Source organism: Phyllobates terribilis, unplaced genomic scaffold (assembly GCF_046119375.1).
Source record: "Phyllobates terribilis strain yellow unplaced genomic scaffold, ASM4611937v1 Scaffold_8__6_contigs__length_399053987, whole genome shotgun sequence".
Lineage (NCBI taxonomy): Eukaryota > Metazoa > Chordata > Amphibia > Anura > Dendrobatidae > Phyllobates > Phyllobates terribilis.
Genome location: NW_027362768.1, coordinates 248,499,703 through 248,517,276, shown reverse-complemented (window position 1 = coordinate 248,517,276; position 17,574 = coordinate 248,499,703). Strand labels below are relative to the sequence as shown.

Sequence of the window (17,574 nt, the reverse complement as noted above, 5' to 3'; positions counted from 1 at the left end):
GCAACGGCTAGGTATCTGGTCAGAGATCCCAGAACTAGCGCGAACATGCCAACTCAAAGCATATGGAAAATTGGAGAAAACACGAGTATAAAGGCATAAAAATAGCTTTATTGATAGAAGTAATTTAAACATATAAATCAAGCAAGTATCAAATCACATCATATACAAAAAGACAAAAAGTGGAAAGGCCTATATATTGTCTAAATTAGAAAAGAGGTGAGTAAATAGTAATCAGCAAACATACAAATACACACCTTTTGAGAAAGCCCTGTTATTCCACCCGCGAAACGCATCCTCTTGTCATCGCTCTATACCTGTGACACCCCACGGTGTGAGAGGCCCTTTTGTTGGTAAGCATATTCTATGGTATATCAGACTGACCTTCACTGCGGTATGGCTGATGTTTGAGCCTCTCTGTATTTCTATGTATGTCTGCTGATTACCCTTTACTCACCTTTTTGCTAATTTAAACAATACATAGGCCTTTCCACTGTGAGGTGCTGCAGAGCCTGGCACACTGCACTTTTTGTCCTTTGTATATTATGTGATTTGATACTTGTTTGATTTATATGTTTAAATTACTTCTATCTGTGGCGCCTGAGGGTTCGGTTGCCACAGGGGTATTGCACCTCAACCAGAGGTGTGATATTCCACTCCCAGGTAAGGATGGAGTGTGGACCAGGGCTCAGTTAGCTGCATACACACACTCACCCCATTTCCGGGGGACAGCTCGACGGTGCTCCCATTTATGCAGGCACAACTGACCATGTCCCTGGCTGGAGTGGGGAGGGGGGAGAGAACCCAGTGATGTAGGAGCAGTAGGGGACGGTTTCTGGAGCATAGGAAGGAGCTCATTGGGTGCAGGTCACCTGAGCTCAGACAAAGAGAGGTAGATAAAAGGTGGGAACCATCTTAAGTCAGAAGAGAGTGGGAGAGTTCAGTTCTCAGAAGTAGTTCAGCCAGAGAGCTGACAGGGAGCTGTGGCTCAGCCTGAGCTCAGCTCCATGAGGCAATCCTGGAGAGAAGGCCGGGGCCAGAGAGGAGAAGAGGAGAAGGAGAAGGAGAAGGAAGGAAAGAGGAGAGACAGAGGAGTAGAAAGGCTCCAGAAACAAGAAGGCAGAAGGGACCCTAAGAGAGCAGAAAGGACAGCAACCGTTGCAAGCCCGCGTTATATCGGGTGAAGGGTCAGGCCGTGGAAGGGTACCGGATTCCCAAGTTGGTGGAGGTAAATCATCCCTCAGCCAAGAACCGGAGGTCGTGATCATTTATTGGTGCGACCCCTTGCTACACCCGCTAGGAAGGCACCACACAGGGTCAGGGAAACTGGCGCCAAGTTTTACCAGAGAAGGCCCGAGGCAGCCGGACAGAAGCGTGGTCACTGGTGGGGCACGAGAGGCCAGAGAAAGGATAGAAGGGGGTCCTGTGCCACACTCCTGAGTTGCCTGGGGGGTTGACCGAGCCCCTCACCTGGTGGACGCAGCATGGCTTGGGCAGTCATTGCTGACAGAGGTGACTTGGATATCAACTGTGAGTAAAAGGCCTGAACTGCACCATTGGACTCTGTGTGATTTCTGCTGCGCCTGCACCATCACCCCCAGCATCCACCTACATTGCCCTGAGGCTACACTCTTCCCGTGGGGAGTTATCCTATTCCTGTGCTGCACACCAACACCAGCCTCAGCGGTCTGCCTTGCAGCGGCGGTCATCCCTGACCACAATCCACGGGTGGCGTAGTCGGACATTCCCAAATCTATAAATAGACTGCCACAGCATTTGGTCTGACCACCCTGAGCCACGGGATCGGGTTGCCACTACTACCCCCAGCATAGCACAGAAGCCCGGTTCCGGGTGCCCCACGGCCCAGCGGGCGAGTCATATCAATAAAGTTATTTTTATGCCTTTATACTAGTGTTTCCTCCAATTTTACATTTGACTAATGATGCCGGAACCCAGACGACGGTCTATTGTGTATGAAGGAACCGGCCGACGGATGGTTGGGAGAGATGTCGATCACACAAGTCCAATATCGGACTGCTGATTACTCTCCCAAAGATAAGAAGACGGCTTTCTCATAAAGAACATAAGCGCTCAGCTAAACAAGCGCTCCTGTGTATGGGAGAGTCAGATGAGATGGCTGTTGGCAAACAATCAGACTAAGCATCATTCATCCAACTGCAATCTAATGTGTTGGAGGGGGGGCTTAAGGTTCAAATTCAGGAATCAATAACTAAAAAGACAGACATCCTACAACCATATTGTGGGACTCTTGGGGAAAGTAAGCTACGCATAATCATAACAACTTACCGGGGACACCCCTTTCCACAGTCCCAAAAAGCTTTCATTGCGAATAACTGTAATGAAAAGCTTTAACATCCCTACTCGGCTCCTGTAGAGAGAAAAGACATTTGTGGAAAATGCATCCAATTAGAAATACATATCCTACAATCTTGGTGAAGACTTATTTGTTATAAAAGCAGTAAGAAGAAATATAGGTCACCAATATTAGGCTATTTGCAAAAAGGTGTCTTTCAGGTACATTTGGCCTGGAGTAAAACAAACAATGCACAGCAAGGTCAAAATGTCATTATTTAGCACATGCTCCGTCTGGTGTCACCTAATTGTTTCAGGTTTGGAAACCCTGAAGCTGTTAAAGGGAATCTGTCAGCAGGTTTTTGCTTCCTCATCTGACAGCAGAATGATGTAGCCCAGGGATGTCAAACTCAAGTACAGAGAGGCAATAAATAAATAAATAAATCAGGTTGTGGGCCAACCTTGTTATCCATTAACAGCCCTCCATATAGTATAATGGGCCCCACATAGTCCTCCATACAGTATAATGGAGGGGTGGTCCCAGCATCGAGGGCCAAATATAATCACCCTGCGGGCCAGAGTTTGACGTATGTGATGTAGTCAAAAAGATCCTGAATCCAACAATCACTTAGGCTGCGTGCCATTATGCGTTTTTGCCGCAGAATTTCCACAGTGAAAACGCTTGGTAATACGTGCCCCATGGTCCCCAATGATAATCCGCATGTGGTGTGCACATGCTGCGGAAATTTCCGCTGCGGATTATCATTGCGGAAAAAATATGCAGCATGTCCATTAATTTTGCGGACACGCAGCGTAATTGCCGCCATTGACTTGCATTGAAACGCTTCATATCCGAATGACTACATGTACACGTGTGGATATTAAGCGATTCAATGTGCGGATGGTACCCGGGTCTGGAGAAGAGGAGACTCTAAGGTAAGTATAATGTTTATTTTTTTACCATTTTTATTCTTTTTTTTTTTTAAACTATTACCTTGGTCACACTACATATATCCAGGCCGGTTGCATAGATTTATATAGTGTGACCAAGTTGTCAAGCACTTTTCCAAGTGCTGCTAAAATTGCTTAGAAAAGCGCTTGATAACCCGCATGCAGAAATGCATGCAAAAAAGCTTGCCAAACGCTTCTACCTGGCAGGAAATACGCATGTAAAATCCACATGCGTTTTTTCCTGCCAGGGAGAAACGGAAAAAATATGCAGCATTTCTGCATCGTGGGCACATAGCCTTAGTTTACTGGGTGCAGCAGTTCTGAAACAGATTTTTTAGATTTAGCAATGCAGCAGAGATGAGAAAGCTAACATTCTCTGTATATACAGTGTCTATAGACAGTGAGCTGCTCATCAAAGAAGGGAGAGGAGTCTGACTTGGAAGCGCCTGCTAGATAGTCACAGCAATGTTAAATCACAAGGCCATAAAACCTTCAGTGTAAGTTAACAGTACACAGCCTGACATGTGACACATCATTGAAATCTTGTGTTTTAATCCCTACCTCATACTACATAGCAAAAACCTGACAGATTCCCTTTAAAAAGAAGAGACATGCTAGTTCTCTAGTCTTCACAGTTTTCCTGAAGCGACTTCACCTGCAAAAACTTGGCGGTGTCACCATAGTCTAAAGGCCGTCGTCTCCATATAGCCTTAGACTCCCTTCACACAAAAGTTTTTTTTCTTTTTACAACTCTTTTTCAAGCATTTAAGAAAGCTGTTGCAGGCTATGTTCACACATGTTTTTTTTTTTACTTCACAAATCTGCAGCAAAACAGCTGTGTCAAAAAAATGCTGGCTTTGCTGTGTTTTTTTCACTGTCCTGTCTCTATTTAATGCATGTACATAAAAGTTATGTGAAAGAAAAAAAAAAACAAAAAAAAAAAACCAACATTCTATTTTGCCATCAAAAATGCTGAAAAAACGCTGATGCAAATTTTGATGCCTTTATCAGCGTGTTTTTTTTTTTTTTTTTTTTATTAACCACCCATTACTTCCTATGGGTAAAAAAACACTGAAAGAAGTGACATGCTTTAATTTTCCAAAAACCCAACAAAGGCACAAAATACACAAAAAAACAAAACAAAAACAAAACAAAAAAAAAGACAGCATGTGTGAACCGAGAATTCTGGTTTATCCTAGACTTTGCTGGTATTGAAAAATGCAGCTAAAAATTTGCAGCAAAAAACACAACATGTGTGAACATGGCCTAAATGTGTTTTTACAAACATGTCTCTGGCTTAAAAATACAAAAAAGCCCAAAACTTTTTATCCTGCACATTTTCCTATAAACTATGGGAAGCCATATAGAGAAAGAATAGGGGAAAAAAACAAGAAAAAGCAAAACACAATGCTAGTAGTGTGTTTAACCATTTCCCAACATGTATGTACATCACGTCAGATAATGGTATATTGAATGTGATCTGGAGCTGAACCTGCTTGAGTATGAGCTGGCTCTAATAGCTGCAGTTTAACCTCTTGGATGCAAAAGTCATTCTTAATTGTGACATTTTTATGGCATGTACACACTTGCGAATATTAAAAAAAAATATATCGTATTGCATTCGGTCCAACGTTATTCTATGATTGTGTGCTTATCTGCGTTTTTCCTGCTCAAATCGGATTAAAATTGCAATTGCATACGAAATTCGGATTGCACGCACCCATACAATCTATGGGTGCGTGTGAAACATCACCCTGTCAGATGTCACCCGAGTGCAGTGCAATTCCCGCGGACGCCGGCAAGAGAGGAGATGGAGAAATTACTTTCTTGGTCTCCTCCACACCTGTGCTGCTATTCTCTGATGTGAGAGGATCGGAGCACAGAGAACTGACACTTGGCTGCCGCTCGCAGCAGAGCTGGAGCCAAGTGCCATTAGCATCTCGCATCAGGTGCATACGCTAATGGGACTCCACCTTAACCCCTTTACAGCCTGGGACGTATTCGTACGCACCAGGCTGTAACCCCCGGTTCAGTGAGGGTTCCGGCGCAGAGCCCACACTGAACCGGGCACATGTCAGCTGATTCTTACAGCTGACATGTGCCCGCAACAGCCGCGGGTGGAATCGCGATCCACCCGCGGCTGTTAACATGTTACATGCCGCTGTCAATCTCGGACAGCGGCATTTAACATCGCGGCAACGGAAGCGCGTCACTTTCCCAGCCAATCGGTAATCCCGTCACGTGATCACAGGTCACCGATGGTTGTCATGAGCTGATCGCTATGAGCGCCACCTAGTGGTTGGTGCTCATAGCTCAGGACCATTTCTGCTACATAGAGGTGATCTGCTGATCATCTCTATGTAGCAGAGGCGATCAGACAAGTGCTGCTTATAGTCTACTATGGAGACTATAGAAGCAAGCAAAAAGTGAAAAAAAAAGGTTTTAAACTTTTATATTTTTTTTTAATCACCCACCTTTCGCCCCATTCAATATAAAAAAAAAAAAAAAAAAAAAAAAACCACATACACATATTTGGTATCGCCACGTTCAGAATCGCCCGATCAATATAAAAAAAATAATAATCCGATCGGTAAACGGCGTAACGAGAAAAAATTCGAAACGCCAGAATTATGTTTTTTGGTCGCCGCAACATTGCAATAAAATACAATAACGGGCGATCAAAACATCGGATCTACCCAAAAATGGTATCAATAAAAACTTCAGCTCAGCACGCAAAAAAATAAGCCCTCACCCGGCCCCAGATCCCAAAAAATGGAGACGCTACGGGTCTTGGAAAATGGCGCCATTTTTTTATTTTTTTTTAACCAAACTTTGGAATTTTTTTTCACCACTTAAAAAAGAACCTGTACATTTTTCATGTCTACGAACTCATAATGACCTGGAGAATAGTAATGGCAGGTCAGTTTTAGCATTCAGTGAACGTGGTAAAAAAAAAAAAACAAAAAAAAACACCATCTGTGGTATTGCAATTTCACCACATTTAGAATTTTTTTTCCCATTTTTCTGTACATGATATGGTAAAACCAGTAATGTCGTTCAAAAGTCCAACTCGTCCCGCAAAAAGTAAGCCCTCACACAGCCATATTGCCCAAAAAATAAAAACGCTATGGCTCTGGGAACAAGGGGAGCAAAAAACAAAAATCCCAGGGTTGCGAAGGGGTTGTTCGTTTTTTGTTTTTTTTTTAAGTTGCCCAATGTAAATACCTTGTGTTGCAGGTTCTGCCTGTGAGTGGCGCTATCGGTGGCCACTCACAGGCATCATTTGACCCCCGGCTGCAGCCGGCGCTGACGTCACAAGTCCAGGCTGCAGCCAGGGGTCCCTCTTCCGCGTTCCACCGGTGGATGCTGGGTTGTGGGTGGAGTTATTCCCCTGTGTCCACTGCGTGCTCTCCCTCTCCCCATTCATTGGGAAAGCGCGCGGTGGATGCTGAGTGTGACACAGGGGAATAACCCCGCCCACAACCCAGCAGCCACCGCAGGGACCCCAGCGCTGAGTCACACCTCACTTGTGACGTCAGCGCGGGGCCACGTGATGCCTGTGAGCGACGCTATCAGCAAAGCAAGGTATTTACAGATATACTTATGACCACATGCTGAATACATAGAGCAATTTAAAAAAAGTACCGGACAACTTCTTTAAGGCTATGTGCCCACAATGCAGAAATTCTCAGGATTTTTTCCTGAGCGTTTCTGCATCTCCCTGGCAGAAAAAAAACGTATGCGGATTGTACATGCGTTTTCCTGCCAGGGAAAAGCGGAAGTGAAGCGTTCTTCACTTGCATTTCCGCATGCGGGTTGTCAAGCGCTTTCCAAGCGATTATAGCATCACTTGGAAAGTGCTTGACAACTTGGTCACACTATATAAATCCATGCAAACGGCATGGATTTATACACTGTAGGCAGCACGGTGGCTCAGTGGTTAGCACTGCAGCCTTGCAGCGCTGAGGTCCTGTGTTCAAATCCCACCAAGGACAACATCTGCAAGGAGTTTGTATGTTCTCCCCGTGTTTGCGTGGGTTTCCTCCGGGTTCCCCGGTTTCCTCCTACACTCCAAAGACATACTGATAGGGAATCTAGATTGTGAGCCCGATGGGGACAGCGACGATAATGTATGTAAAGCGCTGCGGAATATGTTAGCGCTATATAAAAATAAAGATTCTTATTATTATTACTGTGACCGAAAGAAAAAAAAAAAATAAAAATAAATCTATACTTACCTTCCGATGGCCCACGCAGTCTTGATTCCCTCCGTCCTCGCTGCAGGCAGCGGTACACTGAAGGACCTGCTGACGTCAGCGTTGCGTGACCAGTCACATGACTATGACGTCAGCGCAGGTCCTCCAATCCATCGCGATTTGCCGGCATGAGAGAAAGAGTGCAGCACGGGCTGTAAGAAGGTAAATATAATTATTTTATTTTATTTTTTTTTCCACAGTTTCTATGGTACCGGGGTCCGGAGGAGAGTCTCCTCTAGACCTAAGTGCCATCCGCACATTGGAGCGCGTGCATTCCGCATGTGCTTATCTAGTGAAGCAGAATGCATGCGTTCTAATGCAAGTCAATGGCGGCGAAAACGCAGCGCTTCCGCAAAATAATTGGTAGTGGTTTTTTTCCGCAATGATAATCCGCAGCGAACATTTCCGCAGCATGTGCACAGCACATGCAGATTATCATTGGGGAACATGGCAGACCGTCTACCAAGCATTTAAGCATTTCTGCAGCGTTTTTTGCCGCAGCAGAAACGCTTAAAAAACGCATCGTGCACACATCCTAAAAGGAAACCTGTCACCAGTTCTTTAGCATCCCAACAAATGCCACCACCTTTTTGTGCTTTTGTTATGCATTTCACAAATTGATTACATTGCCTGCTGATTCCCCCTGTACACCTCAAAAATATCATTTGATTTGGTCCCGCTCGGTATTTAAATGAGACTGGTCCCCTTGGATGGGCAGCCTCTATTCCTCCTATCTGCTACTAAATGTGTTCTTGGATCAGAGCCGGAGGACGCCGTCATCCACATAGCTGAGCAAAAATTTATATATAGGTAGACACATACATACCATAACATTTAAATCACTCTACTACTAGTAATTTATTAAAAAAAAAAAAAAAAAAAAAAAAAGGGGGAGGTCAAATATCAATAAAAAGGTACTGACATGTATAAGCTAGAGCACTGTGGGATAGGGGCAATACTTGCATATTGACTGACAGCCAACACACACACACACACAATATATATAAAAATTATATATATATATATATATATATATATATATATATATATATATATATATATATATATATATATATATATATAAAATGTATGTATGTTAGCGCAAGCAAATCAGCAGAAAATGTGCAAAAGCAGCCGTAAAGTAAGTAACATGGAAGCACTCTACCAGCCGGGCCATGAGCCTAGCCCTTACCCTGCAGAAGCGGCGAGCTGCTGCGCTTGTAAGCGCGTTTTCAGAAGGTCTAGAGGCTGGAAGAGAAGAGTCGAGCAGGTCCCGCTCAGTGAGCCGCAGACAAACGCTTTCACCACCGGGTGCATGCAAGACAAAAGGGAGACCCGGTTCCTAGACACTAGTGGCTCTCCCGCCATCACCTCGGCTCCACATGGCCTTCATATGCTCGCCATTACGGTCTTTCCATCTACCTCAGCACGGCCATGGGCAGCGGCGCACATGACACACTGAGCAGTTCCTGGTCAGTGTGATGACGTAAGGCCACGTGATGTAGTACGTTGCTGTGACTTTGCCTGCAGCCCGACAGTCACCATTCCCTTCCTGTGCTGTGCAGTCCTGCCTCTGAAGTGATGGCTTCTCTAGGAAGCCCATTGCGCACGTTTCGCAGTCTTTTACGGGAGTTGCGGCTGATTTCCGCAGTGGATCGATACAGGAAGACAACCGCATGCGGCTTTCTTCGAGAGCAGTTCAGGCGTAATCAGGTGATTATTAGCATTCCTGCACAGGCCTGAACCAGAGGGGATTCCAGGCTCATGTATTCAAATGTTTGTATGAGGACTAATACAGACCGACCTATATAATGGCAGTAGTGTGTTGATTTTGTGAAACAAACCTGCTGCAGACTTTCCTTAGGTTTCGTTCTCACGTTCAGGATTTGCTGCGGTTTTGACTCTGCGTATTTATGCAGCGTGAAAACCGCAGCGGCCAGCAGTTACAGTATAGTGGATGGGTTTGATTTCTGGAAATCCCATGTCCACTATGCATCTCTGTGCACCTGCAAAAACTAACATGCGGGGAGCGGCTTTCCGATCCGCAGCATGTCAGTGTCTCTTCCGGGTCCGCATGCAGATTTTCCCCATAGACTTGCTTAGATGAGGTAAATCTGCATGTGAAAGAAAAAGTCTGCTAATTTGCATAAAGTGGTGCAGATGTTCAGCAGCATTGGAACGTAGCCTTACTGTACAGCTTGTATATAGACCTATCTAGTGCTCGCACCTGGGAGCTAGGAATGAAGGAGATGGACCGCAATTTTTTTTATCTTTCCATAGCTTTTTTTTTTGTGTATTTTTAATTTTTTTTTTATGGTAAATGTGGTTTGACAGCAAAATCAGTTTTTAAACCAATATATCTTATTATGGATATACGGACTGTCTGATCTCCACATTCAAACGGAAGCGCCATCCCAAGTTCTTCTCTCCTCGCATAGCTATTTATTGCATTTTTTGTGAGAAGTCAAACTACAAAAACATAATTCTGATGTCTTTTTTTATTTTTTTTGCTTTATGATGTGGGTTAAGCAGGTTGTCCTGCCTTAGGGTACCAGTCCACAATCACTCTATGATTTTCCGACACCCAAGTGCGGGTGGCCATATGACCACAAGTATGCGATATGTATACTCCCGGCCACATTCGGACTAGACATGTCCAGCCTCCCTCAATACACTTGCAACGAGCGAGGCTGCCCACGTCTAGTTGGCACCTGACCGCATGTATGAAAATCCGCTCCTAACATTGGTGAATCCTCACATCGCGCAATGTAGACGCTCAAGAGATTCACAAGACCTTCCTAACCAGGCAAATTTTTCAATTCTGATCAGTCACTTTATGAGGTAATAACTCTGGAACACTTCAAGTTACGCAGACACATTGTACTTTATGTTAGCATACCTCCCAACTTTTGAAGAATAGAAAGAGGGAGAGATGTTGGGTAGCATTCTGTGGCAAATTTTGACCATGCACCTAGCCACACCCCAGTCTACCCCATTTACCATTTCTTTCTCCCCTGGCAGGAGGAGGAGCGCAGTGAGGGAAATTCAGCAGACGCCCGAGACTTCAGGGCGTAGACACAAATCTGGGACTGTCGCTGTATCCAGGACAGTCGGGACTAGAGATAAGTTGACCAATTCACAGGTCTCTGGTCCAGCGTCCAGGTCAGTGCTACCTGGCTGTGAATCTTTAACCTTCTGGAGTCCCCAATGCGGCTTTTGATCACCCAGGGCCAGCGGGACGTCATGTGTGCGTCCTGCTCATCTCTAGTTGGGACCTGTTGATTATTTTTTGTTCTCTCAAAAACAGTCAGAGCCGCCAGAACTCTCATCTTTATGTAGCTTAACTATATGACATCTGTCCTTTTGGTGTCTGTAAGGCCGTGCATAAATCCTGTGTTTTTTGTTTTCTGCAGGTGTCTGCACCAAGCTACACAATAACAATCTTCTCTAATTATTGCTGCATTTTTAGGACTTTTCCCCCTTATTTGAAATTTTTTGGTGCAGATATGAAGCCGCATTTTTAATGTGTTTTTATTAGTGCTCACAACTGATCGGTACTCGTCTGAACATCTCACTACTCAAGATGCTCGGCGAGTATTTCCGGGATTCTCAGGCGGGAGCTTGGGTCCCCTCCCTGCATGTTTGGCGCTCTTTAGACAGCGAATAAACATGCAGAGATTGCCTGCCATGCACTGTAATGCCAAAGCCATGTTGGTTATGGCATTACAGTGATTGGCTGGCTGTATAGTGTCATCAGGTCTATATAACACCTGGTGACCCTATGCTCATCACAGTGTACCCCAGAAACAGGCAGCGTAGGGAGAGAATAGGCAGTGTATTAGGTATAGGTATTCCACAGCAAGATGTATATCCATCTGAACTAACAGTCTTTCTAAGGACTAATCCAGCTGCATATATTACTGGTGATAGCAGGAGTTAGGCAGGCAGAGTTTGTGGACACTATCCATATATACATATAAATGTTCCAACAATACATCCCTAGTTTCATTTCAATGGACCGGGCCAAGTGCCCCACATTAAAGCTACACAACTCCTATAAATTTATGAAAAAAGGAGGAGAACATTGAGTATGAGCTAAACACATATAATTTTATTAATTAATTTCATTAAAAAAATTGCATAAATATTTAAGGTAATTTAATATCAAGATGTGGAGATAAGTAACCCAGTGCAAGGCTAAAACACCCAGACACAGTACGCATGCATTAGGTTATTTAAGTAAGCTGCATGAATTAAACATGATAGTAAACTAAGTAGGTACTAGCATACCCAGCATAATACACTAAAAAATTAGTGATTACGTAAGTACTTCCTGCAGCAATGCTTTATATAGATGTAGAAAGTAAATAGACAAACAACTATAGGTGGAGAGCCCATATAGGAGTCATATTAATGCTAGCTATCAGCATAAGTATAAAAGGGGACTCCATCTATTGTTAATAGAAATCAAATCAAAAGCAAAAGACAATCATACCCATGCTTGCGAAAGTCTGCGCCAGGTACCTAGCCCAGCCTCCGCCCCAAACGCACGCTTTCGCCGTCTGGCTTCCTCAGGGGGTATGGTTGGACACATACCCATCTTGTGTTATATAGCTGCAAGGACCTTCCGTCCACATGTCCAAAATGAGCCAATCGCGTTGGAGTGGGCGGCACATGAGCCCTCAAGCTGCGATGTCTGCGGACGCCCCGCCCCCCGTCAGTTTCCCAAGCAGTCACATGACTCGGCCGGCGCCAGGTACGAGCCACGGAGTGCAGGGGAGATCAAAGATAAGGAGCGGGGCGCCGCAAAACAGGGCAGAGGGGGCGCATGCGCACCATGTACCGCATACTGCATCTGCCAGCAGTCACCAAAGCATGCAGGTAGTAACCCCATGATTGCACCAGCACTGCAGCAAAAAAAAAAAAAAAATTGTTGTGCCTGAAAGTGACTGCCAGCCAGAGTGCATATATGCAAAGTAGCAAATCCAGATATAAAGTGCCGATGTGCGGTATGCTTTGGCAGTGAGGGTATAAAGTTCAGTATGGACACTTCACACAAAATATACAGCTCATGAGAGCAGCATGCATGATAAGTATTGTTCAAAACTCCATATCCGCTTCATCCTTGATTTTAAACTTCATAAAAGCTGAATTTGCAAGGGTCGAAGCTAGTCCCAAAGGGTGAAGTCCTCCAAACACATAGTCAGAAGTGCATCGTGGCGAAAGGACAGATATCCATAGCCCTAAATATCAGGCTTAATATTCTTTTTGCGCTTAATCCTGATTATTTGCTGGAAAAACAATATAATACACCATTTTTACTGCTCCATTTGCTTGTTAGCAGCATACAGCCAGATTTGGTTGATTTTATTCGCATTGCTGTATTGTGGAAGCAGAGAAACTTATCCATCATCAGACATTACTGCCTTAATAATACAGACATTTTGTGGAGCGTGCCAAATATTATACTCCATTTCAAGTCTGCCAGCTGTGTGTTATTGGAAAACAAAAGAAGTTGGAGCGCCAATGGTGAAGAGCCTGAGATTTTTTTTTTTTTTGGGGGGGGGGGGGGGGTGTATGTTGTGACCACTCACCTGGTCCTGTTGTGCCACGGAGCCCCGCACAACAAGGGAAAACGCTTCCATTTGGGAGTCTGTATGATGACCGCAGCTAAACAGGGACTGCTGTAAGGAGTTTCTTCCTGCTTCAGCGGTCACATGACCGGGACCATGTGACCGAAGTGGGCATTGCACAATGACATCACGGCAGGTCCTGTGGTAAGCTAGTTGTAAACAGAGCAGCTTCCATCGCTCTCCACAAGGGAGATTAGCAATCAAGAAGGAAAGAATTGTGCGGTGTTAGGGAGGTGAAGGAACAACTAGACAGGGGATTAAGGTTATAAAACACAAACCTTTTATTGTTTAATACGCTCTCTAGCGCCACGACGCGTTTCGATAGCTTCTGCTATCTTCCTCAGGTAGATTGGAGAGCAAATGAAAGATCAACCATTATATAGGGTAGGTGCACCAATCAAAAGACACTAACAATTATGACAACAGGAAATACAAAACAGGAAGTAAATATAAAAAAGGAAATGAATATCGTATAAATATGAATATAAAAACTACATTAGATCAAACGATTAAAAAAGGAGGATAAAAGATGCCACAATATACCCAATAGTGTCATGATGTACTAGAAGCAGGGATTATAATTAAAATATAAAATAAATAAAAACTTAATGCGTGAATAAGAACCAAGAGAGAACTAGGGCTAATGAATCGCATTCTCAATCTTTAAATTAAGGCCATCAGGGGACAGAGTGCCCAATCTAAAAATCCTCTCATGATTAAACGACCCAAGCGGTCCGTCGTGGTTTCAGCAATCTGATCAATAATTTTAAACCTTAAGTCAGTAGGATCCTTATGCGCCACAGAAAAATGTTTATAAACGCTATGTAGAAGGAAACCACTACGAATGTTAGACCTATACTTATTCATCCGTGCATGCATGGCCTGTATCCTACGGCCCACGGATTGTAGGCCCCACGTACATTCAAGAAGATATACCACGAACATGGAGTGACAGTTTAAAAATTGTCTAATGGTATATGTTTTGCCAGTAGTATTCGAGGAGAAAGTCTTTGAACCACTCAAGATGCTCTGGCAACACATGCATTTTGGGGACCCACAAGAGAAACAACCACTGATTAAATTGCCCATACAATGGAGAAAAATGAAGGTAAAAAAAAGAGACCCCCCAACCCCACGCATATCGCCACTACTGGGGTGGCTTCATCAGGGAAGGAAATAATGATGGTGAAACTCATCTAGTCAAGTATTTTATACTAGATGGAGACCCGATGCTATCGCATCGGGAGGGCGGTAATGTCACGCCGCACTGTTGTGCTCTACCTGCTCACGCCGTGCTGCCGCTCTCTGCCTGCTCATGCCGCTCTGTTCATACCACTGTGCTCTGCCTGCTCATACCGCTCTGCCATGCTGCCCTGCCTGCTGACGCCGCATGACACCACTCTACCCTGCTCCTGTTTCTGTTTCACATCTTCTCAGACCAATCATTCAGTATAATGAGACTATGTTGTATCAGGATTAGTGTTGAGCGAGTATGTTCTGTTAACCCTTTCGCCGAGTATGCTCGGGCCGAGCTCCGAGTATTTACAGCTGCTCGGTGATATGTTTGAATCGCTCCCATGTGCATAATTTGTGACTGTTTGACAGCTTTATTACATGTGAGGAATGTGAAAGAAATAGACATTCCTCACATGTAATAAATCTGTCAAACAGTCACAAATCATGCACATGGGAGCGATTCAAACATATCACCGAGCAGCTGTAAATACTCGGAGCTCGGCCCGAGCATACTCTGAACAGAACATACTCGCTCAACACTAATCAGTATCTACACTGTGTTCCAAATTATTATGCAAATAATATTTTCTCAGATTTTCCCAAATTACCTATATGAATTGCAGTCATTGTAATTTTCCAGTCAAATAACTATTAGAGTACAATTGAAAGGTTTTTGTACAAACTGCCTATGATAACAGTATATTTTTAAAAAAATAAAAAACTCAAAATGCATGTTCCAAGTTATTATGCACAGCAGAGTTTTCAACCTTTTTCATTTTAATAAAGAACAAAAAAATGGGCATTTTTGAAATTATAAGCATTAGCAGGTTATTACAAACTGAAATCAAACAGTTTTCAACTCAAAACTTTATTCTAGGTGATGTTACATTTGCACATAGGACCGCTTGTTCGAAAGGAGCTTCTGAACTCTCTCGTCCTTTGAAATTGTCAGGTTTTGGATGGTTTCTGCTTCAGTTGTTTTGCATGAGAACAGAATACTCTCCCAGAGCTGTTGCTTAGATGTGAACTGCCTCCCGCCATCATAGACACTCCTTTTGATGATGCTCCAGAGGTTCTCAATGGGGTTGAGGTCAGGAGAGCATGGGTGCCACACCATAAGTTTGTCCCCTTTTATGCCCATAGCAGCCAGAGATGCAGATGTGTTATGTGCAGCATGAGACAGTGCATTATCATGCATGAAAATGATCTTGCTGTGGAATGCACGGTTCTTCTTCTTGAACCATGGAAGGAAGTGCTGTTTGAGAAACTTAACATACATTATGGAGTTCATCTTTACCCCTTCAGGGATCCTAAAAGGGCCGACAATCTCTCTCCCCTTGATTCCAGCCCAAAACATTACTCCACCTCCTCCTTGTTAGCGCCGTAGCCGTGTTTGCATGGGGTGTCCATCAACTCCATCCTCCACTCCATCCATCTGGACCATCGAGATCATTTCATGCATGATAATACCCTGTCTCATGCTGCACATAACACATCTGCATCTCTGGCTGCTATGGGCATAAAAGGGGACAATCCATGCTCCCCTGACCTCAACCCCATTGAGAACCTCTGGAGCATCATCAAAAGGAGTGTCTATGATGGCGGGAGGCAGTTCACATCTAAGCAACAGCTCTGGGAGGGTATTCTGTCCTCATGCTAAACAATTGAAGCAGAAACCATCCAAAACCTGACAAATTCAATAGACGAGAGAGTTCCGAAGCTCCTTTCGAACAAGCGGGCCTATGTGCAAATGTTACATCACCTAGAATAAAGTTTTGAGTTGAAAACTGTTTGATTTCAGTTTGTAATAACCTGCTAATGCTTATAATTTCAAATTGACCATTTTTTTGTTCTTTATTAAAATGAAAAGGTTGAAAACTCTGCTGTGCATAATAATTTGGAACATGCATTTTGAGTGCAGTTTGAGTTTTTTATTTTTTTTTAAATATACTGTTATCATAGGCAGTTTGTACAAAAACCTTTCAATTGTACTCTAATAGTTATTTGACTGGAAAATTACAATGACTGCAATTCATATAGGTAATTTGGGAAAATCTGAGAAAATATTATTTGCATAATAATTTGGAACACAGTGTAGTGCGGTAGTAAGCTCTGAATTGTACAGGTGCAGAGCTGAGTTTGTCATTTGGTTCTGTGACGTCACTGCATAAAACTACAGGGAATCCTACTGTCTCATAGATCTTATAGTACAAAGGTTGTCTGCTGCAATTCTGTCTGAGGAATCCCTGACATTATATACGGCGGTCAGTGAATCATTCGGCTGATCCTGGCAGCGGCGTGTACGGCGTGTTCGCGACGGTGTTCCGCTGATGGTATCGCGCAAGAGGCTGGTACCACCAGCAGTTTCCATATTGAGACACCCATCACTTGGGTGTCCAAATATGGTGGTCGAAAAACTTCCGCTGCTTGGAATGCTGGGATCTGGACACATCTGGACGGAACAGGATGTGAAGACATTACAAGGTAAGTATATATTACTATGTAGAGGTCCGATGCTATCGCATTGGGAGGGCGGTAATGTCCCAATGGGGGCAGGCTTTGCAGCGTTGAGAATTGTGCTCACCCACCTATCCACTTTCTCTTTCCCCCATGTGCTGACTTCTCCCGTCTGTCCTCTCTTCTTTGACCTGTGTACCCCATGTGCTCTCCCCCTTGTCTGCTCTCTCTCCACCCCTGTGCTGTCTTCTTCCCTCATGTGTTCTCTCGTTTGAGCTGTCTCCCCACAAAGTAAATCAGACCGCCGCCATCTGAGGCAGATGGCGGCGGTCACATTAAAACTGATCTTTCGCTCCTCCTGTACAAAGATGGTGGCGGTCAGTGAATCATTCGGCTGATCCTGGCGGCGGCGTGTACGGTGTGTTCGCGATGGTGTTCCGCTGGTAGTACCGCGTTAGAGTCTGGTACCACCAGCGGTTTCCATACTGAGACACCCATCACTTGGGTGTCCCAATATGGCGGTCGAGGAACTTCCGCCGCTTGGAATTCTGGGATCCGGACACATCTGGACGGAACAGGATGTGAAGACCTTACAAGGTAAGTATTACAAGGTAAGTATATATTAACATATCATTAAATAGTTACCTTAAACAGTATCAGCTGAGGAAAGCAGTTGTCAGACCGGCCGCCATGGTGCCCATGCGCATTAGCAGTGAGTCAGGACAGAGGAA

General features: G+C 44.2%; 2 protein-coding genes across 2 annotated transcripts in view; one reads left to right on the top strand and one right to left on the bottom strand.

The window, feature by feature from the left end:
• SLC25A38 (solute carrier family 25 member 38) overlaps positions 1-9,028 on the bottom strand; it is a 157,055-nt gene extending 148,027 nt beyond the window's left edge. The window contains exons 1-2 of the mRNA XM_073644124.1: positions 8,710-9,028; positions 2,305-2,386 (exon numbers count right to left, since the gene is read on the bottom strand). Of these exons, the coding sequence (XP_073500225.1) occupies positions 2,305-2,386; positions 8,710-8,885 (258 nt within the window). The 5' untranslated portion in view covers positions 8,886-9,028. The remainder of the gene's footprint in view (positions 1-2,304; positions 2,387-8,709) is intronic.
• FMC1 (formation of mitochondrial complex V assembly factor 1 homolog) overlaps positions 9,004-17,574 on the top strand; it is a 77,081-nt gene continuing 68,510 nt past the window's right edge. Inside the window, exon 1 of the mRNA XM_073644125.1 lies at positions 9,004-9,230. Coding sequence (XP_073500226.1) covers positions 9,099-9,230 — 132 coding nt within the window. The 5' untranslated portion in view covers positions 9,004-9,098. The remainder of the gene's footprint in view (positions 9,231-17,574) is intronic.